The following is a 24963-nucleotide window of genomic DNA, read 5'->3' on the forward strand; positions in this document are numbered from 1 at the left end:
AATTCCCTCTGTTAAACTGTCCCCTAAATTCCAAGGATTTTATGAATAAACATACCTGAATTTGTCTCATGGAAACAATTAACTGTAACTATAGCTTCTTGATATTGTTTCCTAGGGTTTGACTAGACTTACAAATTTAAGAAACCACATCCAGTGGTATCGTTATTTCTTCTCATCCCTTTTAGAGTGTTAGGCTTATGGGAACATCTTCTCTAATTTTATCAATTTCATCTCAAAGCACTATGGCTCATTCAAGCACTACACTGTTTGTCATTCTCTCCCTTAAATTATTACATGAAACTTCCTATTTTGAATAGTGACCTGTAGAGCCTTCTTGAAGTCTTGTTTCAACAACGACATGCAAATGGAACTCCTGATATATTCCTTTGCTTATTTGCTTGCTGTCTTGAAAGGGACTATGCAACTGTGTAACTATCTTCATGCAATAGAGCTGAGAGTCGAAGACCACTTGATTTGCATGAAAATAATTTTCAAATCCCCTTTTGTCAAAGGCAAATTAACCATTAACAAGTTCTTTGTTGGAAACAAAGGATCTGTCTGTGGAAGAATGACATATCGTGTTGTCAAATGCTTTGTCATATCTCCTCCTTATTCATAGGTCTGACTGATTCTTTTGTGTTCACTTTCAATATTTCTATGTTCAGGGCTCCTACATTAGCTTCTTATTCTTGCTTGGTTTAGGTTATGTGATTTTGGTCCATGTTAGATTGATTTTGCTTCCCCCTCAAGTCAGATTTTTTCCTGTCATTACTTCCTAGGATTTCATTTGTTGCAGCTTGTGATGAAGCCTCGTTTCTTTGTGTAGAGTGTTCTGGAGGGATAATAATGGTACTGTTATGGCTTATGGACAAACTGGTACTGGGAAGACTTTCACTCTTGGAAGGCTCGGAGAGGAAGACAATGCTGCCCGGGGAATTATGGTCCGTGCAATGGAGGATATTCTTGCAGATACATCTCCAGATACAGATTCCATATCTGTATCCTACTTGCAGGTTCCCTGGCCATTATAACAATATACTATCATCTAACCCTTCTCTACTTTTCTTGAGAAATTAACTCTTTTGTATTGTAATATCACTGGAAATTTCATTCCTGCTTTCCAAGACTGCAAAAAATTTAACTGCATTAGAGATGTTTTTTGGCTGCAAGCTAATGCATTCTTTATGGATTTGCGCAGCTATATATGGAAACCATTCAGGACCTTCTTGTTCCTGGAAATGATAACATTGCCATTGTAGAAGATCCAAAGACAGGGGATGTTTCACTACCTGGGGCCACCATTGTAGAGATAAGAAATCAGAGGAGCTTGTAGAACTTCTAAGACTAGGGGAAGCTCACCGCTTCGCCGCAAACACAAGTTGAATACAGAGTCATCTCGAAGCCATGCTATTCTTATGGTAACTTATCAAATTTTTGTTACAGTCTCCTATTTGTGATTGTTGTAGTGAATTTGGATCCTCTTTGTTCAAGTAGAATAATTATATATCTTACTTACTTTTGGTTCAGGTACTGTTAAGAGGTCAATTAAGGGAAGGCATGATTCTGAACCAGGTTTACCTAGAGAGAATTGCAATGCGTCCACCCTTGTCTCTTCTCTTAGGCCACCTATTGTTAGGAAAAGCAGCTTGTTGTGTTGATCTTGCAGGATCAGAGCGAATAGATAAATCAGGTATAAGATTGCTCTGCACATGAAGTCATTGATGGACGATTTTCTTTTCTTTTCAATTATTCTTCTTGTTGTTTGTAGATAATCAGATATCATATGACTAACTATATTGCATATAAAGCATTCAATGTAACGTGGCCAAGGCTGGGTTTGCAGTATACATTAAGATGTACAGGCTTCACCTATATCTGAACTGACCTGCTAGCGGGTCTTTGTCACTTATATTATCAGTGGGTCAGTCATGGCAACCACATGCGAATTACTTAAACTGCTAAGTCACTTCCTCACCTTTTGAACTCTACTTGAACCACATGACCAAATTTTGTTCTCCCATCCATGTTTAGCTACTTAAGGAAAATTACTGATCATCATTCATGGGCTAGGAACAAATTCTAGGTTGTGATTTGGAAAAATCATGCAAATTTGCTGAACCATATTGGAGGGCATACTGGCCAGTGACCGGTTCGGCATGTACAGGTCCGTACTATGCTGTTACGGGGCATATCGACACAAGGAGATAGGAGAGGGAGAAAGGATAAAGGACGCGAGAGAGAGAGGAGAGAGAGAGAGAAGAGAGAGAGAGGAGGGCTGGGAAACCCTAACACAACCCGAGTGCGTGCGCGCGATAGAGAGAGAATAGAGAGAGAGGAAGATGGAGAGAGAAGGGGAGGGACATAAAACCTAACGTAACCACGGCATGAAAGAGAGGGAAGAGGAACTTACCACTCTCGAACCATCATGATGGCTGTAGGGAGGAGGGAGCGCTAGTGTATGTTGCGAGTGGGAAAGGGAGCGCTGGGGCGGTTCTTGGAGCGTGGGGGGGGGGAGGGGGAGGGAGTGGGGTGCGGGACGCTAGGCATTTGCGAGTGAGGGGGACTTCTCCAACATCGAATGATCTCGAATCATGCCCAGTGGAATTGAAAAGTTCACCCGGTGGAGGGGAATCCAACGTGCCGGTGGCGATCCCCGACTAGTTGGTTTGGTACGCCCTAACGTTGGTTCGGCAAACCTTGCATTCAATACTATTTATTGCACCTTTGCCAATGCTCCTATAAAATGACCAATGTTGATGAGGATTACCTATCGGACATGTTTATGGCTGGTAATAATTGCTGATTCATTCTTGAGAAACAATGAAATTCAATTGTTGAAGCACACCTATGCTTCTTTTTTTGTTCTACATAAGACAGTTGATAGTTACCTGTACTTGCCTCATCACTTAAATCTATATCATTGGCTTATCCAGAATGTTCCTCCTCAAAATGTTTAGTAGTACTGGCACATGCAGCCTTGAAGCAGATCCTGTTATTGGAAATCAGCAGTCTTGCCGACAGTTGCTTCCAACTCTTTACTTGCTATCATTCATATTTTCAACAATTGAACTTACCAATTATATATCTTCTTCTTAGTTCATATTTCTCACCTCGAGGAAATCCTTATGCATAAAGTTGCTTTGGTATCTATTATCCTTCATCAAGTTGTTAAAACCTCATACATGCATTCGTCTTTTGCAAAACCAATCATTATGCCTGACAAGAAAATTAATCTATGTGTTCCTTTTTATCCATTGTCTCTAAATTTGGTTCTTATTATTTTGTCTTGTTCCATATCTGCTTTTCTACAATTTACAGATTTTGCATATAATGCAAGTTATATAATGTTAGAAATCACGAGTTAACTATGTTACACTAAGTACAATATTATTTCGGGCCCTTCCACAGTTGTGATGGAAGGAGATCAGCAAGCCCCTCCCTGTCATAAAGAATTGCAATTGCCCACTAATTAAATGGAGATGCATGGTGAAGGACTAGAAAATGCTAGTAAGCTTTGACAAACCCTCATAAAACCAAGACTGCTGGAGAGCTAATGCTAGAGCTTAGCGCTGGGACTAATAGAATAATATCAGCTAAGGCTTCTTCAGTGAGGGTGTCAAAGGAGAAAGAAGTCAGTCAAGTCCCTGATATATCAGAACGGCATATAAATCTACATTCTGTGAAGCAAGGAGCATTGACAGATGACTAGAATCTTTGTAGAGAAATCCAAATAGACAATCTATGATACTTTTGGGGATGAACTTCATATCAAACTCCCTCGTATACAACTGTGTATGTAATAAAACAGTATAAAATTTTTTAACTACACAACTTATCCTTGAGAAGAAAATCAGCTTCAAGATCTTTAATAGCAAATTGGCTAGATTCCTTCATCTAAATTGATAGGAATTGCATTGATATTGAAAAATAAATGTCAAGAGATGGTCATGATAACTCCATTCAAGCTTGTATGATGCTAGCATAACCACATATAGTCTATGGAGGCTTCATCATTGTGATGGTTCAAAATGGTTGTAGGGAGCTGCATTTAGACTCCTTAAAGTGTAAATTAGGAGAGGCACTATTATTTTCATCTTACACTACTACCATGTTTGCCGTACTAACCATACTGGTAGGGAATATACTTGGTATGGGTGCATCCAAAGTGCCGACACTACGAACTGACCTGTATTGCACTGTACCATCAGGTATTGTACGGGTACTGAAACTGATATTGCAACCATGCTAACCACAACAAAAAAATAAATTCATCGCAATTGTTGTTTCTCTCTTGGTATATTATATGTCATTATTTACTTTTGTCTTAATGCCCTTTTTTGTAACTATAATATAACATTCATGATTGTGTACTGCTCCGACTACCTGTTAGGCATACACACCTTATTGGGTCAAACTAGTAAAAATAGTATTAGGGTTGGTACAAGTCTCATACCACTGTACCGAGACTGAGGTGTACGAAGACATATCAAAGCGTACTAGGGTGTTACCAACTCGTACTACTCATTTTAGGCTAGCCTTGATAAAACAGAAAATGGCATGAGAGCTATCCGGTATGGTGCATACCGTACCATACTAACTATATTGTACCGAATCAGTAATGTACCGTTACGATACCCAATACTGAGATCGCAGACCTTGATAACATGTTTAGAATATACCTTAGCAATGTCACATCCTTTGTCATGACATGAAGTGAATCAAGATAATTTCATAAATCATTTTTGCATCTCTGACTTCTAATCTGAAGTGAACTTATCCTTTTAGGCCTGATGAATTTTAAGTTTCTTTCGTAAAATACTTGTCGACTGCTTGTATTTATTATGGTTTATTAGAACTTTCTCCCTTCTGATAGATATGTAATAATCTGTCATTAATGGTCATCCAGTCAATTGGTCTATAGTGCTTGCTCAATTATATCAAATATGTGTATTCGTTCTATCCTATTAATTTATTCACACTTCCTGTATTGGAGATACTGAAGTCTTAAAGTATATTCATTTCACTGTATGGACATGTTTAAGTTATCTGCTATTATGTGAGCGTTCTAGAAACAATGCTAGTTAACTGTTCCTTCAGATTGCCATGGATATTCTCAATCATATTTTGGGTTGTACATTTTTTTATTTTTGAAAGTTGTTATTGTTGTCAGGAAGTGAGGGACATTCGCTGGAAGAAGCAAAATCGATTAATCTGTCACTGAGTGCCTTAGGAAAATGCATTAATTCACTTGCTGAAAATAGTCCACATGTTCCCTTTCGGATTCAAAGCTGACAAGATTGCTTAGAGATTCATTTGGAGGTGAGGTATTGAAGCATTTTGAGGCTATGATGGTCAAAGCTTCTAAAGCTTAGATGGTTGCTTGTTTTCACAGCTTATGTGTATATATCAATGTTAGTAGCCTATACAAATCAGTGCCAAATGTGAAGATATATAACATAGATGATTTTTCAAAAATTTAAGCAAGAAAACTTGGTGCTCTTTTGTCTCCAAAAATTGAGTGCCCATGACTGTCCTATATTGCTAAGAATATGTATTTGTGTACCTAGACCTTGACTTACATTTACATCCTCCATCTACAACTCTGATTTTCTATAAATGAATCTTTCCTGTCCTTTCTTCCTGACAGCTCCATAATCTGGTATTTCTTATTGTAATATATCATCTACTTATGAAGAATTACTTAGCTTACATGCTCAAAAGGAAGGCTAAATCTTCTTGTAGGCCTCCCTGAGTTTGATCCACATGGACATGCTGAAGGCTTTTTGGTTAACATGTGTATATAGCCACAGCATCCTTACATATGCCTGTACACTCTCTATGCGGAACATCGGTACATAGCTTTACGTACAATGTATATGCATAAATCCATAGATCTACAAACATTTATAGATAGATAGCATGGCACATATATATCTATACCCACACACATATAGGCATACATCTGTGTATATGACTATATTATGTGCATGTGGGTGTCTATGAAAGATTGAAAACCACCTGTACATACCTACTGTCCCGGGACTGGTACAGGGATCCTGGAATGTGCTGGTTTTGCAAACCAGCCTGTATACGACTTGTACCACCCGGTATACTTTTTTTCCTTAATTTTTTTTTGCTCATTTATGCCTAGGCATACTGAGGCGCACTCCCCATATCAAGGATCACACCATAGTGGGTAGCCATTGACATGGTACTGATCTTTGTGATTTGAATCCTTGATATGTACTATGTACGTATATATGCATGCACACATTTATGCATGTACAGACACAAAAATATATGTATGCATGTATTGCAATACCTATATGTTTTTTGTGTTGTTCATTTATTCTTTCTTTCTTTTTTTTTTTTGAAAAATCTGTGCACAGAAAGTATCTTTTATAATAAGCATATGAATAAATAAAAAAGGCACTTACACCCATTATGATGATTGTCTGACAAATATTGGCTCAGAGTTTCTTTGCAAAGTTATATTGTTTCAGAGCATGCTACTCCACCATTTGCAGTTCATGGCAATACAAGAGCCTAGAATTGCTGTCTTGGAAGGGATCATGACTATTTTGGCTTTATGGGTCTGATTTCAAGCTGTGATTACAATGTTATTCCTTTGTTTGATGAAATGTATATGGTTGGTTTGGTATTTTTTAGGGCTTCAAGGGTTGGAAATACTAATAAAAAATTTGATTTGAAGGAACTAATGGTTTTTGGTGTTCTAATTGATCTACTTGCAAAATTTGAAACTGTAGTTGGAAAAAGGATTGATATATGCAGCATTCAGTCAGCACTAAAAGTCTCATGATATATGCTTGATGGGGCTGGCAACTTGGTCATGGAACCACACAATGGAGAAAAGAGATACATTTTATTTTTGCCTAAATTCCTGCAAATAAGTTTGTCGTGTTATTTGGATACTTCAGGTTTTGGGGAGTTCTAAGAAAGGTCGTGGCATGGCAGTCCCACGACACTTCAAAAAATGAAGTTCTTAGGTCAGCTTGAGTGTCGAAATTTGGCATTATCATATGGAGTCTCCTGTTAAAAAATAACCTTATTGCTTGTGATCTGATCAACACTAAATAAACAGTAACAAAAGACATCAAACAAGGCATTAATAGTTTTCATACTGCACCAATCAATTGTTTATATCACGTGTGTCTGCATTGGCAGTTGGAGACAGTCTTCAATGGCAAAGTTCTTTTCCCTGATACTGGATTGAGAGCTAGTTACAAAGCATTCTGAAATTTGATCGATGCTTATTTTGATAAATAAAACTGACCATATATAAACAAATTAGGATTGCAGTTTAAGTTAAAATAACTCCAAGAGTTCTTTTCACAATTGTAAAAATTTAACAGGCACTGCAAGAACTTCACTGGTTGTACAATTGGCCCATCTCCACGCCATCGAGGAGAGACTGCAAGTACTATAATGTTTGGACAAAGAGTATGGCTCTTATATTGCCTTGTCGTTTTTTTTGTTGTTAAGTTCTTTTTAACTTTTATTATTACCATGCTTGTGGTTGAAATTTTTGTGTTTCAGTACATGCTAAATCATCTATTTAACTTTTTATTATTACCATGTTAAGCTACTGGTGATAGGAGCATATGAAGGTATAATATTCAGACCTTAAAACTTTTATTTTATTCTCTTTTCTGTACTTATTAGACTTTAATGAAATTTAAATGTCTTGTAATCTAATCTCATGCTAATTAATATCATAACTGAGCAATGGTCCGTAGGAAGGCCATTGTACCCGCTAAAGCCGGGATGGCGAGATAGGGTGTTCAGGCCGCATCCGTGAGGGACTTATAGACCAAAACTCAGATATGGTATGAATCTAGCAAGATTGATAAGATTTAAAAGACAGAGTCCTGTGATAGGATAAATAATTAAAAGTCTAATAATTATAGAAACTAACATAAGATAAATTCTTTTAAGATCAATAATATTATATATTCATATCTCCTATTCACCATTCTGCTGCAATTATGGAACATCCTTCCATACATCAACAAGATAATCATCTTGTAAAAAAATGCTCAACTCATTGAATATCCAAAATCAATGGATGAAAATTAATAATTGGACAATTCCAAAAGTATTACCCAATGAAATCTATCATATAGGTAGATGGGATTTCAGTTCAAAGATAATTCAAATGACTGATGGGTCTGTAGAAATCATGTTTAATAATTCTACAAGAAAGGTCAAAATTCCTGAAATTGGCAGGTCAATGTCAAGTAGAAGTTTCGATACAAGGCCTTCTACTTCCAGAACTAGAAACAATGAGACAAATGTTGTAGAAGAAATAAATATAAGTAAAATAAATATTCCCTATGGAATTTATAAGAGTAAGGAATCTCCTACTCGATCAGAAATGAGTTTCCATATTTAATGGATTATAGTCAAGGAAGCTACATAAGAAGAAAACTCAATGAAGAGTTTCAATCAGAAGGTAATAAACCCTTTAGAATATGGTATTTGGGAAAATTTTCTCCGCTAGAATTAAGATACTATAAAAATAAATATTATGAGGAACTGGAATACTATCAAAAGATAGAATATTTTACTCCTTGGTTTTTTGAAATTTTATACAAATGAGAAAAAACCAAGAAATATTAGTTCTCCAAAAAACATGGACAACGGTACAGGATGAGATAATAAACTCACCCTTTCCTCTGCAACAAATGATAAAACTTCAGTCAACTGAAGCAATGGCTTATTCCAACTTAAGTAAGATGGGAACATGCTCATATAACAATCAGAGAGTTAAACACTCTAATAAGAGCTCAAAATTATACAAATGCGTACTTATATTGCATAGGAACAGAATTGTTACAATTAGAAAAGAAATTAAATGCAGTACATAAAGACCTGGAGAGAGATATAAAAATTTTAGAAAAATTAAAAGAAAATCCTAAACAAGAAGATAAGGAATCAATAACTCCTGTAATCCAACCACCTCCAGAAGTAAAAAACTTCAGACTAGAAAAACCCAATGCAGAGTTCATAAAAGTTTTAGAAGAAAAATTAAAAGGAATACATATAGGGGTAGTTAATAGGAATTCTAGGACTAACCCTGATAGCGAACAATCAGACGAAAGTAGTTCGGAAGAAATATGCAATAAAATTGCACAAACCCTTAAAATAGATTCAGATGAACAATTATCTGAAAAAGATATCTCAGACTTAGATGAGTTTGAAGAACAGATGAATGAACTAAAAATAAATCCGATAAAATATGAACCTAGACCATTAGAAAAATATTATTACAAAAGGCCCTCTCCATTAGATGTCTTACATGAGGAGAGAGAACCATTTCAGAATTCTTATTCTGGAAAACACATCTATGAATGGAATATAGATGGAATGTCTGATAAACAGATTTTAGATGTAATACATAGAATAATGATGTATTCAACAATTTGCCAACAGAATGGTAACACTGATCATGAAATTGTTAAATTCATAATAGCTGGATTTATAGGCCAGTTAAAAGGATGGTGGCAGTCATATTTAAATAACAACCAAAAGAATGAAATTATGGGACATATAAAAACCATAAAGGTAGAGCCCAGATAGGCCAACTAGCAGTGGTACAATAGGTATAGACACTGAACAAGATGCGGTATATACTTTGTGTGTAACCATAATCCAACATTTTGTAGGATTAGAATTAAAAGATGGAGATTCAATGAGAACTCTATTACTTAATCTAAAATGCCCTACTTTAACGCATTTTAGATGGTATAAGGATACCTTTATGACCAGAGTATTTCAAGTAAATGATCCTAACTCTGAATTATGGAAATCTAAATTTATAGATGGATTGCCATATTTATTTGCGGCAAGAATAAAGAAAACTTTAAGAGATAGACAGGGTGGAATAAATATAAATTATGAACAATACACCTATGGACAAATTATAGGAGTATGTGTTCAAGAAGGATTAAATATATGTAATGATTTTAAAACTTAAAAAACAAATAAAAAAGCAAGCACAAACAGAAAAACACTAACTAGGTGATTTCTGTCACCAATTTACATATGACATGCAAGAGAACCCAGAAGGGTCAAATAGAAAGAAAAGAAGGTACAAAAATATGTACATAAACACCTCGTAAAGAGTATAAGGCATATAAGCAAAGAAGATACTTTAAAAAGAAGCAACAACAGCAAGAAAAACATGCTATTAAGAGAAAAAAGAAAAAGAGAGTTATCAAAGAAGAACCTAAATGTTATAGGTGTGGTAGATTTGGGCATTATGCAAATAGATGCTCAATGCGAAGGAAAATTAATTCCTTAGAAATAGATGATAATCTGAAAAACCCAGTTAATGAAACTTATGATAAACTCATCTTCAGAAGAAGACAGTAATTATTCAAGCTCATCAGAGGGTGAGATAAATGAAGTAATAACTTCATCAGAAGATCAAACAAAGTCAGATAAATGTCAATGTAATACAGTACAATGTGACAAAGATTATTGGAAATCTTTTGTAGGAATGAGATCATTAAATATACTGACAAACAGTCAAGAAGAGATATTAAAAGTTATAGATCAAATTACTGATCACAATATAAAAAAACAGTTATTAGAATTTCTAATAGAAAAGAACCCAAATAACAGAGAATCGTCAAGATTAATATTACCTAATAAAGGATATCAGTTTCAAGAAGTTATGAATAGATTCAATAGTTATAAGATAAAAGAAAAATCTGTTTCTTTACAAGATTTAAAACATGAAATAAAACAGCTAAAAATAGAAATATCTATGTTAAAAAATGAAAATGAACGGTTTAATACTAGAATATCTAGCCTAGAAAATGCAAGAGAAGAGTCTCAGACATCCTTTATAAAAGGTAAGGATATAAAACAGGAAACAGATGATCTTCCTGATTATTTAAATATATTAAACCAGATAACATACCAAAAATGGTATATAAAAATAAATCTAGTAATCAACAAGAGTTTTGTACTAGAAAATGCCAAAGCATTAATAGATAGCGGCGCAGATCTGAACTGCATCCAGGAAGGATTAATTCCAACAACTTATTTTCAAAAGACAGTACAGTCATTAACTGCAGCTGGAGGAAATAAGTTACCAATCAGGTATAAAATACCTAAAGCACATATCTGTAATCAAGATGTTTGTATTGAAACATCTTTTATGTTAGTTAAAAATTTAACACAAGATATAATTTTGGGAACTCCTTTCCTAAATGATATTATGCCAATAACAAAAATAGATAATTCTGGAATCTATGCCCAGAAGGAAGGAAAGCCGTTAGTATTTCTGTTTATAACGGATCCACATACCAAAATGATAAATGAAATCAAAGACATCCTTATAAAAAAGGAAAATCAGCTAAACTTCTTAAAAAAGGAAATGACAATATACAATATAGAAGAAGATCTAAAGAAACCATATAATCGAATTAAGATTAATGAAATAGAGAATCAGTTTAAAAATGAAATCTGTAATGAACTACCCAATGCCTTTTGGGATAGAAAAAAACATCAAGTCAGTTTACCTTATGAGGAATCATTTAAGGAACAAAATATTCCTACTAAGGCTAGGCCAACTCAGATGAACCAAGAATATTTAAAATTATGTAAAACTGAGATAGAAATGCTTCTAAAAAGAGGACTAATAAGAAAATCTTCTTCTCCTTGGAGTTGTACTGCTTTTTATGTTAATAAAAATGCAGAGAAAGAAAGAGGAAATTCAAGATTAGTAATCAATTATAAGCCCTTAAATAAAGTGTTAAAATGGATAAGATATCCATTACCAAATAAAAGAGATTTGTTAGAAAGACTGAATGAAGCAATTATCTTTTCAAAATTTGATTTAAAATCAGGATACTGGCAAATTCAGATCAAAGAATCTGATAGATATAAAACTGCTTTCACAGTACCATTTGGTCATTATGAATGGAATGTAATGCCCTTTGGATTAAAAAATGCCCCTTCTAAATTTCAGAAAATTATGAATGAAATTTTTAATGACATACCATATATAATTGTATATATAGATGACGTTTTGATATTTTCGCAAAACTTTGCCAGTCATATTAAACATCTTAAACACTTCAAAATGGTAGCCCATAAAAATGGTTTAGTAATATCACAAAGAAAAATGAACTTGTTCCAAACTAAAGTAAGGTTTTTAGGACATTATATTTCCCAAGGAAAAATAATTCCAATAGAAAGAAGTATTGAATTTGCATCAAAATTTCCTGATGAAATAATTGATAATAAGCAACTTCAAAGATTCCTAGGAAGTTTAAACTATATATCTGATTATTATAAGAATCTAGCAGAAGATACTGCTATTCTATATGGAAGGCTCAATAAAAGTCCGATTCCGTGGAGTGATTCGCACACCAAGCAGGTAAAGAAAATTAAGTCAAAGGTAAAAAGTTTACCCTGCTTAACATTAGCTAATCCTAATTGGTTTAAAATCGTCGAAACCGATGCATCAGATATCGGATTCGGAGGAATTTTAAAGCAATTAGACCCTGGTAATAACAAAGAAATTCTTGTCAGATTTGTTTCTGGAAAATGGAATCCAACTCAAAAGAAGTATTCTACTATCAAGAAAGAAATGCTTTCAATAGTTAAATGTATTTTAAAATTTCAAAGTGATCTGTTAAATCAACAGTTCCTGTTGAGGATAGACTGCACAGCAGCAAAACAGATCATAGAAAAAGATGTTAAAAATTTAGTATCCAAGCAAATCTTTGCTGGATGGCAGGCACAGTTGTCTGTTTTTGATTTTAATATTGAATACATTAAATCCGAAGAAAATTCTCTTCCAGATTTCTTAACACGTGAATTTTTACAGGGATGATTCCTCTTAGAGGAGCATATGCTCGAGGAAGAAATTCTTCTCGAGGAATCAGGGGACGCAGTGCCAATGCACTTCCCATGAATACAGCAAATTTTCTGTTTCATAAACAGCCAGAAAGGGTACCACAGATGGTGGACCTAGCTACCTACTTGGGACAACAAAAACAAAAGCAGGTTGAACAGCAAAATGCTGCAAGAGAAAATCTCTCTTCTTCATCATCATCTAAACCAACAATGAAAGAGGTGCTTCAAGAAAGTACTATTGACACCTCATTCTTGCAAAATAATTGCGAGACTATTATAATGTACCTGAGTCCAAGTGATATCGAACAAATGGAAGACCCATGGTGCATTCGTCAAAAATATTTTGATGAGCAAGGATATCCTTCGATGCAAGACAAAGACAGACAGATAATGGAGAAATTATTGCTCCTTACTGAATCTGTGGAAATTAATCACAATTTCCATAATAATAATATAAATAATTATATCAATTATAGTAAATGTACTATTTGCAGGATCATGCAACCACAAGAATGGGGATTAGATCCCAACAGGCCAATAATGATAACCAAGTATGGTTATGAAATTATGGCGACCTACTGGGACTACGTCGAGGCTTTCACTAACTTATTTTTTTATGAAAATTTCAAGAGAAAGCACTCTTGGTTTTTACAGGTACATCCTGATGTTCTAGCCAAACCCATTCCGGGTTGGTTCAACAAATGGTGGACTTTCTTCGGCCCTGATCTAAAAATATTACCTAAAGAATTATTAGATCTTTTTGAAGAATGGGTGGACAATCATCCCGTCATCAACAAAATGACCGATGATCAAATATGCACTACTACTTGTCCTATGATCTATTTCATAGAGAACAGAATCCCCTGGATCTGGAAGTGGACCCTATCTACTGGATTTGACTCCAAGAATATTCCAGTACTAAAAAGAAATGCTCTTTACAAATGGTGGGTAGGAATGCCCAAAGACAAATTAGATGGCATAATAACTACCATCAAAGGAAATATTCATCTTTATAAGGAGAAAAAAGTATTTGGATCTCCTCAACAATCCAGCACTGATGATGACAACTTATTTATGTCCATGAAACATAAATTAAGTAGGAGATATCCTAATATATCTGAAGAAGAAGTAAAGGCAAAATGCCTAGAGAAAATCAAGAAGGAATTCTTCGAAGCATTTGATGATAAATCTATGAAGTCTGCCTCTTCCCAACAATCTTCATCAAATACTCCCGAAAACACAAGTAATACTTATGATTGCTTAGCAGGAGAAGCACAAGATCCAAATGAAGATCTTGAAGTTCAGAATACTCCTATTCCAATGGAGGAAGTATGGCAAACTATTCTCACCCGAAGACCTGGACAAAAGGGAGCAGTCAAATCTGTACCAAAAACAGATAAAGGAAAGACTGTGGTCACATCAAGCTCAGGATAAAACCATCCCGTGAAGAAATAGCTTCACCGACATCTTTATGTATACAGTGAACAAATGAGTGGTTCACTGACAGCTTTATATCCTATCACCTTTTACTTTCCAGCTATGAGTGGTTTTGTAAATCTGTGTGCAACCCTGGTTTTGTAAATCTGTGTGCACCCCTGGTTTTGTAAATCTGTGTGCACCCCTGGTTTTGTAAATCTGGTTTCTGGTTTGTTTTCTTCCTATAAAAAGCCCCCTTGAGATGTGTTCAAGGCAGGCGAAAAAATATCGAATGAAGAATTACTTTCTTTCATCTGATCTCTCTTAAGTCTTTCATACTCTGCATTGGGTTTTTCTAGTCTGAAGTTTTTTACTTCTGGAGGTGGTTGGATTACAGGAGTTATTGATTCCTTATCTTCTTGTTTAGGATTTTCTTTTAATTTTTCTAAAATTTTTATATCTCTCTCCAGGTCTTTATGTACTGCATTTAATTTCTTTTCTAATTGTAACAAATCTGTTCCTATGCAATATAAGTATGCATTTGTATAATTTTGAGCTCTTATTAGAGTGTTTAACTCTCTGATTGTTATATGAGCATGTTCCATCTTACTTAAGTTGGAATAAGCCATTGCTTCAGTTGACTGAAGTTTTATCATTTGTTGCGGAGGAAAGAGTGAGTTTATTATCTCATCCTGTACCGTTGTCCATGTTTTTTGGAGAACTAATATTTCTTGGTTTTTCTCATTTGTATAAAATTTCAAAAACCAAGGAGTAAAATATTCTATCTTTTGATAGTATTCCAGTTCCTCATAATATTTATTTTTATAGTATCTTAATTCTAGCGGAGAAAATTTTCCCAAATACCATATTCTAAAGGGTTTATTACCTTCTGATTGAAACTCTTCATTGAGTTTTCTTCTTATGTAGCTTCCTTGACTATAATCCATTAAATATGGAAACTCATTTCTGATCGAGTAGGAGATTCCTTACTCTTATAAATTCCATAGGGAATATTATTTTTACTTATATTTATTTCTTCTACAACATTTGTCTCATTGTTTCTAGTTCTGGAAGTAGAAGGCCTTGTATCGAAACTTCTACTTGACATTGACCTGCCAATTTCAGGAATTTTGACCTTTCTTGTAGAATTATTAAACATGATTTCTACAGACCCATCAGTCATTTGAATTATCTGGTCTATGTTCGTGTTTACTATTGGTGGTGTTGGAATTTCTTCTTCTATAGACCATGATTCTGGAAAATTTATTTCATTCCATGAAATTAATCTATTTGTGGCTATTCTCGTTGTTTCTAGATTTGTATATACTAGAGTTGTTTGACTCTTTTGGGTATCTACTATGTTTTTAGGTACTAGAGTGTTTAGTACTTTAAAATGAAGTCTATAGCTTATTGCTATTACTTCTGAACCTGGTATAAAGTCATAACCAGATGTTATTATATTTAGTTTTAAGGCTTCATATAAATTTGTGTCTGTCAAAGATAGACTAAGGTTTGGAACACATTTGAAATACACTGGTCCATGACAGAGGCTAGTTTCCACCACCGCTGCTAAGGAGTCTTTAAATAGATTACATCTCCCATCTCTGATGGTTGACATTAAACTAGTATTATTTCCTAGTAAAGTTAATGGTTTAAAAGCTACTTGAATCATTCCTATATGTAGGAACTGATACTTTTTTCTATATTTTTCAATATCTTCTTTCCTTAATAATTTAAGGGTTTGTGGTGTTCCATCTGTTTGGAATGTTTGTTCAATTGTTTTTATTATCATCTTTGAACTGAAATCCCATCTACCTATATGATAGATTTCATTGGGTAATACTTTTGGAATTGTCCAATTATTAATTTCATCCATTGATTTTGGATATTCAATGAGTTGAGCATTTTTTACAAGATGATTATCTTGTTGATGTATGGAAGGATGTTCCATAATTGCAGCAGAATGGTGAATAGGAGATATGAATATATAATATTATTGATCTTAAAAGAATTTATCTTATGCTAGTTTCTATAATTATTAGACTTTTAATTATTTATCCTATCACAGGACTCTGTTTTTTAAATCTTATCAATCTTGCTAGATTCATACCATATCTGAGTTTTGGTCTATAAGTCCCTCACGGATGCGGCCTGAACACCCTATCTCGCCATCCCGGCTTTAGCGGGTACAAATGGCCTTTTTACGGACCATTGCTCAGTTATGATATTAATTAGCATGAGATTAGATTACAAGATATTTAAATTTCATTAAAGTCTAATAAGTACAGAAAAGAGAATAAAATAAAAAGTTTTAAGGTCTGAATAGTATACCTTCATATGCTCCTATCACCAGTAGCTTAGCCAGCCATTCTGGCTATGCTCAGTTCCCTACCTTAGTAAGGTTAGCTTACCGAGACATACCAATATGAGAGAAGGGATGAAAGACTTAAGAGAGATCAGATGAAAGAAAGTAATTCTTCATTCGATATTTTTTCGCCTGCCTTGAACACATCTCAAGGGGGCTTTTTATAGGAGGAAAATAAACCAGGGGTGCACACAGATTTACAAAACCAGGGGTGCACACAGATTTACAAAACCAGGGTTGCACACAGATTTACAAAACCACTCATAGCTGGAAAGTAAAAGGTGACAGGATATAAAGCTGTCAGTGAACCACTCATTTGTTCACTGTATACATAAAGATGTCGGTGAAGCTATTTCTTCACGGGATGGTTTTATTCTGAGCTTGATGTGACCACAGTCTTTTCTTTATCTGTTTTTGGGACAGATTTGACTGCTCCCTTTTGTCCAGGTCTTCGGGTGAGAATAGTTTGCCATACTTCCTCCATTGGAGTAGGAGTATTCTGAACTTCAAGATCTTCATTTGGATCTTGTGCTTCTCCTGCTAAGCAATCATAAGTATTACTTGTGTTTTCGGGAGTATTTGATGAAGATTGTTGGGAAGAGGCAGACTTCATAGATTTATCATCAAATGCTTCGAAGAATTCCTTCTTGATTTTCTCTAGGCATTTTGCCTTTACTTCTTCTTCAGATATATTAGGATATCTCCTACTTAATTTATGTTTCATGGACATAAATAAGTTGTCATCATCAGTGCTGGATTGTTGAGGAGATCCAAATACTTTTTTCTCCTTATAAAGATGAATATTTCCTTTGATGGTAGTTATTATGCCATCTAATTTGTCTTTGGGCATTCCTACCCACCATTTGTAAAGAGCATTTCTTTTTAGTACTGGAATATTCTTGGAGTCAAATCCAGTAGATAGGGTCCACTTCCAGATCCAGGGGATTCTGTTCTCTATGAAATAGATCATAGGACAAGTAGTAGTGCATATTTGATCATCGGTCATTTTGTTGATGACGGGATGATTGTCCACCCATTCTTCAAAAAGATCTAATAATTCTTTAGGTAATATTTTTAGATCAGGGCCGAAGAAAGTCCACCATTTGTTGAACCAACCCGGAATGGGTTTGGCTAGAACATCAGGATGTACCTGTAAAAACCAAGAGTGCTTTCTCTTGAAATTTTCATAAAAAAATAAGTTAGTGAAAGCCTCGACGTAGTCCCAGTAGGTCGCCATAATTTCATAACCATACTTGGTTATCATTATTGGCCTGTTGGGATCTAATCCCCATTCTTGTGGCTGCATGATCCTGCAAATAGTACATTTACTATAATTGATATAATTATTTATATTATTATTATGGAAATTGTGATTAATTTCCACAGATTCAGTAAGGAGCAATAATTTCTCCATTATCTGTCTGTCTTTGTCTTGCATCGAAGGATATCCTTGCTCATCAAAATATTTTTGACGAATGCACCATGGGTCTTCCATTTGTTCGATATCACTTGGACTCAGGTACATTATAATAGTCTCGCAATTATTTTGCAAGAATGAGGTGTCAATAATACTTTCTTGAAGCACCTCTTTCATTGTTGGTTTAGATGATGATGAAGAAGAGAGATTTTCTCTTGCAGCATTTTGCTGTTCAACCTGCTTTTGTTTTTGTTGTCCCAAGTAGGTAGCTAGGTCCACCATCTGTGGTACCCTTTCTGGCTGTTTATGAAACAGAAAATTTGCTGTATTCATGGGAAGTGCATTGGCACTGCGTCCCCTGATTCCTCGAGAAGAATTTCTTCCTCGAGCATATGCTCCTCTAAGAGGAATCATCCCTGTAAAAATTCACGTGTTAAGAAATCTGGAAGAGAATTTTCTTCGGATTTAATGTATTCAATATTAAAATCAAAAACAGACAACTGTGCCTGCCATCCAGCAAAGATTTGCTTGGATACTAAATTTTTAACATCTTTTTCTATGATCTGTTTTGCTGCTGTGCAGTCTATCCTCAACAGGAACTGTTGATTTAACAGATCACTTTGAAATTTTAAAATACATTTAACTATTGAAAGCATTTCTTTCTTGATAGTAGAATACTTCTTTTGAGTTGGATTCCATTTTTCAGAAACAAATCTGACAAGAATTTCTTTGTTATTACCAGGGTCTAATTGCTTTAAAATTCCTCCGAATCCGATATCTGATGCATCGGTTTCGACGATTTTAAACCAATTAGGATTAGCTAATGTTAAGCAGGGTAAACTTTTTACCTTTGACTTAATTTTCTTTACCTGCTTGGTGTGCGAATCACTCCACGGAATCGGACTTTTATTGAGCCTTCCATATAGAATAGCAGTATCTTCTGCTAGATTCTTATAATAATCCGATATATAGTTTAAACTTCCTAGGAATCTTTGAAGTTACTTATTATCAATTATTTCATCAGAAAATTTTGATGCAAATTCAATACTTCTTTCTATTGGAATTATTTTTCCTTGGGAAATATAATGTCCTAAAAACCTTACTTTAGTTTGGAACAAGTTCATTTTTCTTTGTGATATTACTAAACCATTTTTATGGGCTACCATTTTGAAGTGTTTAAGATGTTTAATATGACTGGCAAAGTTTTGCGAAAATATCAAAACGTCATCTATATATACAATTATATATGGTATGTCATTAAAAATTTCATTCATAATTTTCTGAAATTTAGAAGGGGCATTTTTTAATCCAAAGGGCATTACATGCCATTCATAATGACTAAATGGTACTGTGAAAGCAGTTTTATATCTATCAGATTCTTTGATCTGAATTTGCCAGTATCCTGATTTTAAATCAAATTTTGAAAAGATAATTGCTTCATTCAGTCTTTCTAACAAATCTCTTTTATTTGGTAATGGATATCTTATCCATTTTAACACTTTATTTAAGGGCTTATAATTGATTACTAATCTTGGATTTCCTCTTTCTTTCTCTGCATTTTTATTAACATAAAAAGCAGTACAACTCCAAGGAGAAGAAGATTTTCTTATTAGTCCTCTTTTTAGAAGCATTTCTATCTCAGTTTTACATAATTTTAAATATTCTTGGTTCATCTGAGTTGGCCTAGCCTTAGTAGGAATATTTTGTTCCTTAAATGATTCCTCATAAGGTAAACTGACTTGATGTTTTTTTCTATCCCATAAGGCATTGGGTAGTTCATTACAGATTTCATTTTTAAACTGATTCTCTATTTCATTAATCTTAATTCGATTATATGGTTTCTTTAGATCTTCTTCTATATTGTATATTGTCATTTCCTTTTTTAAGAAGTTTAGCTGATTTTCCTTTTTTATAAGGATGTCTTTGATTTCATTTATCATTTTGGTATGTGGATCCGTTATAAACAGAAATACTAACGGCTTTCCTTCCTTCTGGGCATAGATTCCAGAATTATCTATTTTTGTTATTGGCATAATATCATTTAGGAAAGGAGTTCCCAAAATTATATCTTGTGTTAAATTTTTAACTAACATAAAAGATGTTTCAATACAAACATCTTGATTACAGATATGTGCTTTAGGTATTTTATACCTGATTGGTAACTTATTTCCTCCAGCTGCAGTTAATGACTGTACTGTCTTTTGAAAATAAGTTGTTGGAATTAATCCTTCCTGGATGCAGTTCAGATCTGCGCCGCTATCTATTAATGCTTTGGCATTTTCTAGTACAAAACTCTTGTTGATTACTAGATTTATTTTTATATACCATTTTTGGTATGTTATCTGGTTTAATATATTTAAATAATCAGGAAGATCATCTGTTTCCTGTTTTATATCCTTACCTTTTATAAAGGATGTCTGAGACTCTTCTCTTGCATTTTCTAGGCTAGATATTCTAGTATTAAACCGTTCATTTTCATTTTTTAACATAGATATTTCTATTTTTAGCTGTTTTATTTCATGTTTTAAATCTTGTAAAGAAACAGGTTTTTCTTTTATCTTATAACTATTGAATCTATTCATAACTTCTTGAAACTGATATCCTTTATTAGGTAATATTAATCTTGACGATTCTCTGTTATTTGGGTTCTTTTCTATTAGAAATTCTAATAACTGTTTTTTTATATTGTGATCAGTAATTTGATCTATAACTTTTAATATCTCTTCTTGACTGTTTGTCAGTACATTTAATGATCTCATTCCTACAAAAGATTTCCAATAATCTTTGTCACATTGTACTGTATTACATTGACATTTATCTGACTTTGTTTGATCTTCTGATGAAGTTATTACTTCATTTATCTCACCCTCTGATGAGCTTGAATAATTACTGTCTTCTTCTGAAGATGAGTTTATCATAAGTTTCATTAACTGGGTTTTCAGATTATCATCTATTTCTAAGGAATTAATTTTCCTTCGCATTGAGCATCTATTTGCATAATGCCCAAATCTACCACACCTATAACATTTAGGTTCTTCTTTGATAACTCTCTTTTTCTTTTTTCTCTTAATAGCATGTTTTTCTTGCTGTTGTTGCTTCTTTTTAAAGTATCTTCTTTGCTTATATGCCTTATACTCTTTACGAGGTGTTTTATGTACATATTTTTTGTACCTTCTTTTCTTTCTATTTGACCCTTCTGGGTTCTCTTGCATGTCATATGCAAATTGGTGACAGAAATCACCTAGTTGGTGTTTTTCTGTTTGTGCTTGCTTTTTTATTTGTTTTTTAAGTTTTAAATCATTACATATATTTAATCCTTCTTGAACACATACTCCTATAATTTGTCCATAGGTGTATTGTTCATAATTTATATTTATTCCACCCTGTCTATCTCTTAAAGTTTTCTTTATTCTTGCCGCAAATAAATATGGCAATCCATCTATAAATTTAGATTTCCATAATTCAGAGTTAGGATCATTTACTTGAAATACTCTGGTCATAAAGGTATCCTTATACCATCTAAAATGCGTTAAAGTAGGGCATTTTAGATTAAGTAATAGAGTTCTCATTGAATCTCCATCTTTTAATTCTAATCCTACAAAATGTTGGATTATGGTTACACACAAAGTATATACCGCATCTTGTTCAGTGTCTATACCTATTGTACCACTGCTAGTTGGCCTATCTGGCTCTACCTTTATGGTTTTTATATGTCCCATAATTTCATTCTTTTGGTTGTTATTTAAATATGACTGCCACCTCCACGCCAGGCACTGCAAGAACTTCACTGGTTGTGACAATTGGCCCATCTCCACGCCATCGAGGAGAGACTGCAAGTACTATAATGTTTGGACAAAGAGTATGGCTCTTATATTGCCTTGTCGTTTTTTTGTTGTTAAGTTCTTTTTAACTTTTATTATTACCATGCTTGTGGTTGAAATTTTTGTGTTTCAGTACATGCTAAATCATCTATTTTATACCATATATTTGTCAAGATGAAAATTAACAAGAACTGGATAATGTTCTAAACTTTTTGTAATATGATGCTTATTCCATGTTACAGTTCAAGAAGTTTCAGTTTAGATCACTTTTTTTTTTAACATCATTTCTCTTTCTTTTCATCTATTATCATTTTTTTAGGAAATTCACTACTAAAATAAATAGAGTATCGATGTAGAATATGGTTTTTATGTTACATTTTTGGAATGGCATTCTGATAGTCAATACTCGACATATTCCTATTATCCCTAGAGCCCATTTTCACATCCTTCCTTGTTGCCTAGACTGAGAGTTGGGCTGATGAAATGGCCGGATATTCTAATAAATAACTCAAACTCTCTTGTTGGTATGTGCTGCTTCATCTTTGTTTTGACCCTTAGTTTCATTTTTTTCTCACTGAGGGCTTTTCTATAAATTTCACCTATATAAGAATTAATGAAAGATTCCTCATGTTTTACCATGTTAGAAGGGTTTTTGCATGCAATCCACGATTAAATGTGAAAATGTAAAATTGACACCCATTATTATCATTGCAGCCATGTTCAAATATTCTTAAATTGTAGCTTCACTTGCCTATATGTGATACCGTATCTGCATACCTCATACTGAAACTAACAATAACAATTAGGGATGTTGGAATCGTATAGCACAAAAATGGTACCGGCTGTGAATAATCTAGGAGGGACTTAAGAAAGACAAAAACTGCAAGAAACAAGACTAGCTTATATGAGTGGTACTTGATGTGGTATGCTTTTCATGGTTGTTGATAAGTTATGGTCCTGTAACAACTAAAAAAGCATTAGAGAAAGGTTGGGACACTTAGAGACTGAAGAGTGTGATTTATTCAAAAAACTTAAAATGTGCAATTTAATATAATGGTGAGAGGCATCAAGAAACACTGTTACCCCTGTATACAAGTTACTATATATGCATTATCATGTCATAGCACATTCGGCACTGTAATTTACGATGAAGATGAGATAAATTAGTTCATCGAGGGTTAAAGGACCTTATCAAGAAGCTAACATGAATGGGTCCACCAATTGGCAAGCAAGACATTCACTTCTTGCACTTGCAGATTCAAGTTTTTTACAATATGGTTTCACCTGCTTGAGCAATATAACCTCATTAGGGGTAAATGGCTCCTTAATCCATGTTCCATGAAGGATTTCCTTCCCGTCAAAGGTTATTAAAACTTGAAACAGTTACTATTCATGTAAACTGACAAAACAGAAAATAGATAGGAAATTACCAAGTGTAAAAAATTTCAACCTACTAAAGTGGAAGAACACCATGCTAGGAAAAAATAAAAAAAAAAACAGATAAGGATAATACAAACTTTATTAGATCAAATGCATAGCCGTGGTTAATGGTATAGATGAAACACATAACCAGACTAAAGCTGTGGAACGTAGTACAATTTGCTAACCAATTTTTTATGAACATGAAAAAACTTGTTTTGATTATCTTCATATTTCTTCGGCAATTAAACATCAGGTACTAATAAAGCAGTTTCTTGTGAATATGGTCCCTGATAGGCAATGAAGGTGGAGAACATGGTGAAATTAAAGGAGGAATTTGATTACAAAAGCTTATGCAGGAGGCTTGATATTGAGATAGACAAGTTAATTGCAACAAATGAAAGGCAGCAGAAAGATTTTGAAGATGAGGTTGAGAGAATAAGAGCAGATGCACAGAGCCGTATTGCTGAGGCTGAAAGAAACTATATGAATTCTCTAGAGGTTTGTCTTTGATTTTATTTCTATGCTGAGAAGCAAAGGATTTCATATGATGACGATTTTGAATTTTTTAAGTTCAAAAGAGAAGTTAATTTTGAAGTACTTTTGTGTTGAAATTTCAAATTATTATGTCAGGTAAACACTTGATCTATTATTTTGATTTGCTGTGCAGTATATTTTATTAACTTGCCCTTCTGCTGAGGAGGCAATGAACATGGTATATTCTTGGTAGCTGAATTTTGTTGCTTTCTACGAGCTTGGCACCAGCATATCTACTTTTTTGAATGGAAATTTCTGGTCACTCCATATTTTAATTGTAATTATGGAGTCTAGAGGTTGTAGACTCCATATTTTCTTTATTAATCGATTTTTTTTTGATTTTCTACTTGGTTGGCTCTTCCCTTTTGTATATCATCTAACAGCTCCCCTCAGGTTGGCCATTCCTTCCCTTTGTTTCTTTCTCACATTGGTGAGTCTTCCACTCAGACTGTTGGCCACTCATTGCGGCCATTAATGGATGTTTGTGCCCTCACAGGTAGACATACGGTGCAAGTTGATGGCGGAAGAATAGGATACAAAATTGTAATTGTCTACATAAGTGTTACTTGCTGCTTGCAAGTCCCTTCTTGTAGAGTTTTAATCCTAGTCCTAGCTTATACTCAATGTAATTCTTCTTTATGATTAAGGAAGCACTTTTCTTACACAATTATCTTTATTGAAACACAGTAGCTACTCTAACTTGCAATCCTAATGCCTTTATGTCTGCTTCAACTTGATATATAGCTAAAGTGAGAGTCTTAACTCAATTCTAGACAGGACAGGACAAACTAGTATTGATGGTAGACAACTAAAATGGAGAAGGAAACATAAAACTCTTTTAACTTAGAAAATAATCATTAGTGAGGTAAAAAAGGATCACTATGGAGCAAGGTTTGCAATCTTGGACTGTTCCACACAGTACGGGGCATATTGTATCATACTGTAGGGTAATAAGACTTAGTACACTCCTCATATAGAGTGTCGCGTTGAGGTATATACCCTACCGACACTTGGTACATGGAGTACTAGTTGGGCACCGGTACCGTGTCGAATACTGAGATTGCAAACCTTGCCATAGAGTCCCATATTGAACA

At 34.1% G+C, this 24963-nt stretch overlaps 1 protein-coding gene across 1 annotated transcript in view; it reads left to right on the top strand.

Moving 5' to 3' along the window:
- The first annotated feature begins 826 nt into the window (after positions 1 to 826).
- The window catches only part of LOC103717408 (kinesin-like protein KIN-UB), a 72843-nt gene continuing 48706 nt past the window's right edge, over positions 827 to 24963 (top strand). Inside the window, 10 exon segments of the mRNA XM_039118457.1 lie at positions 827 to 1013; positions 1199 to 1325; positions 1328 to 1372; positions 1375 to 1442; positions 1539 to 1651; positions 1653 to 1690; positions 5171 to 5275; positions 5278 to 5319; positions 21863 to 21951; positions 23630 to 23833. Of these exon segments, the coding sequence (XP_038974385.1) occupies positions 858 to 1013; positions 1199 to 1325; positions 1328 to 1372; positions 1375 to 1442; positions 1539 to 1651; positions 1653 to 1690; positions 5171 to 5275; positions 5278 to 5319; positions 21863 to 21951; positions 23630 to 23833 (987 nt within the window). The 5' untranslated portion in view covers positions 827 to 857.

The sequence above is a fragment of the Phoenix dactylifera genome, unplaced genomic scaffold (assembly GCF_009389715.1).
Source record: "Phoenix dactylifera cultivar Barhee BC4 unplaced genomic scaffold, palm_55x_up_171113_PBpolish2nd_filt_p 000352F, whole genome shotgun sequence".
NCBI lineage: Eukaryota > Viridiplantae > Streptophyta > Magnoliopsida > Arecales > Arecaceae > Phoenix > Phoenix dactylifera.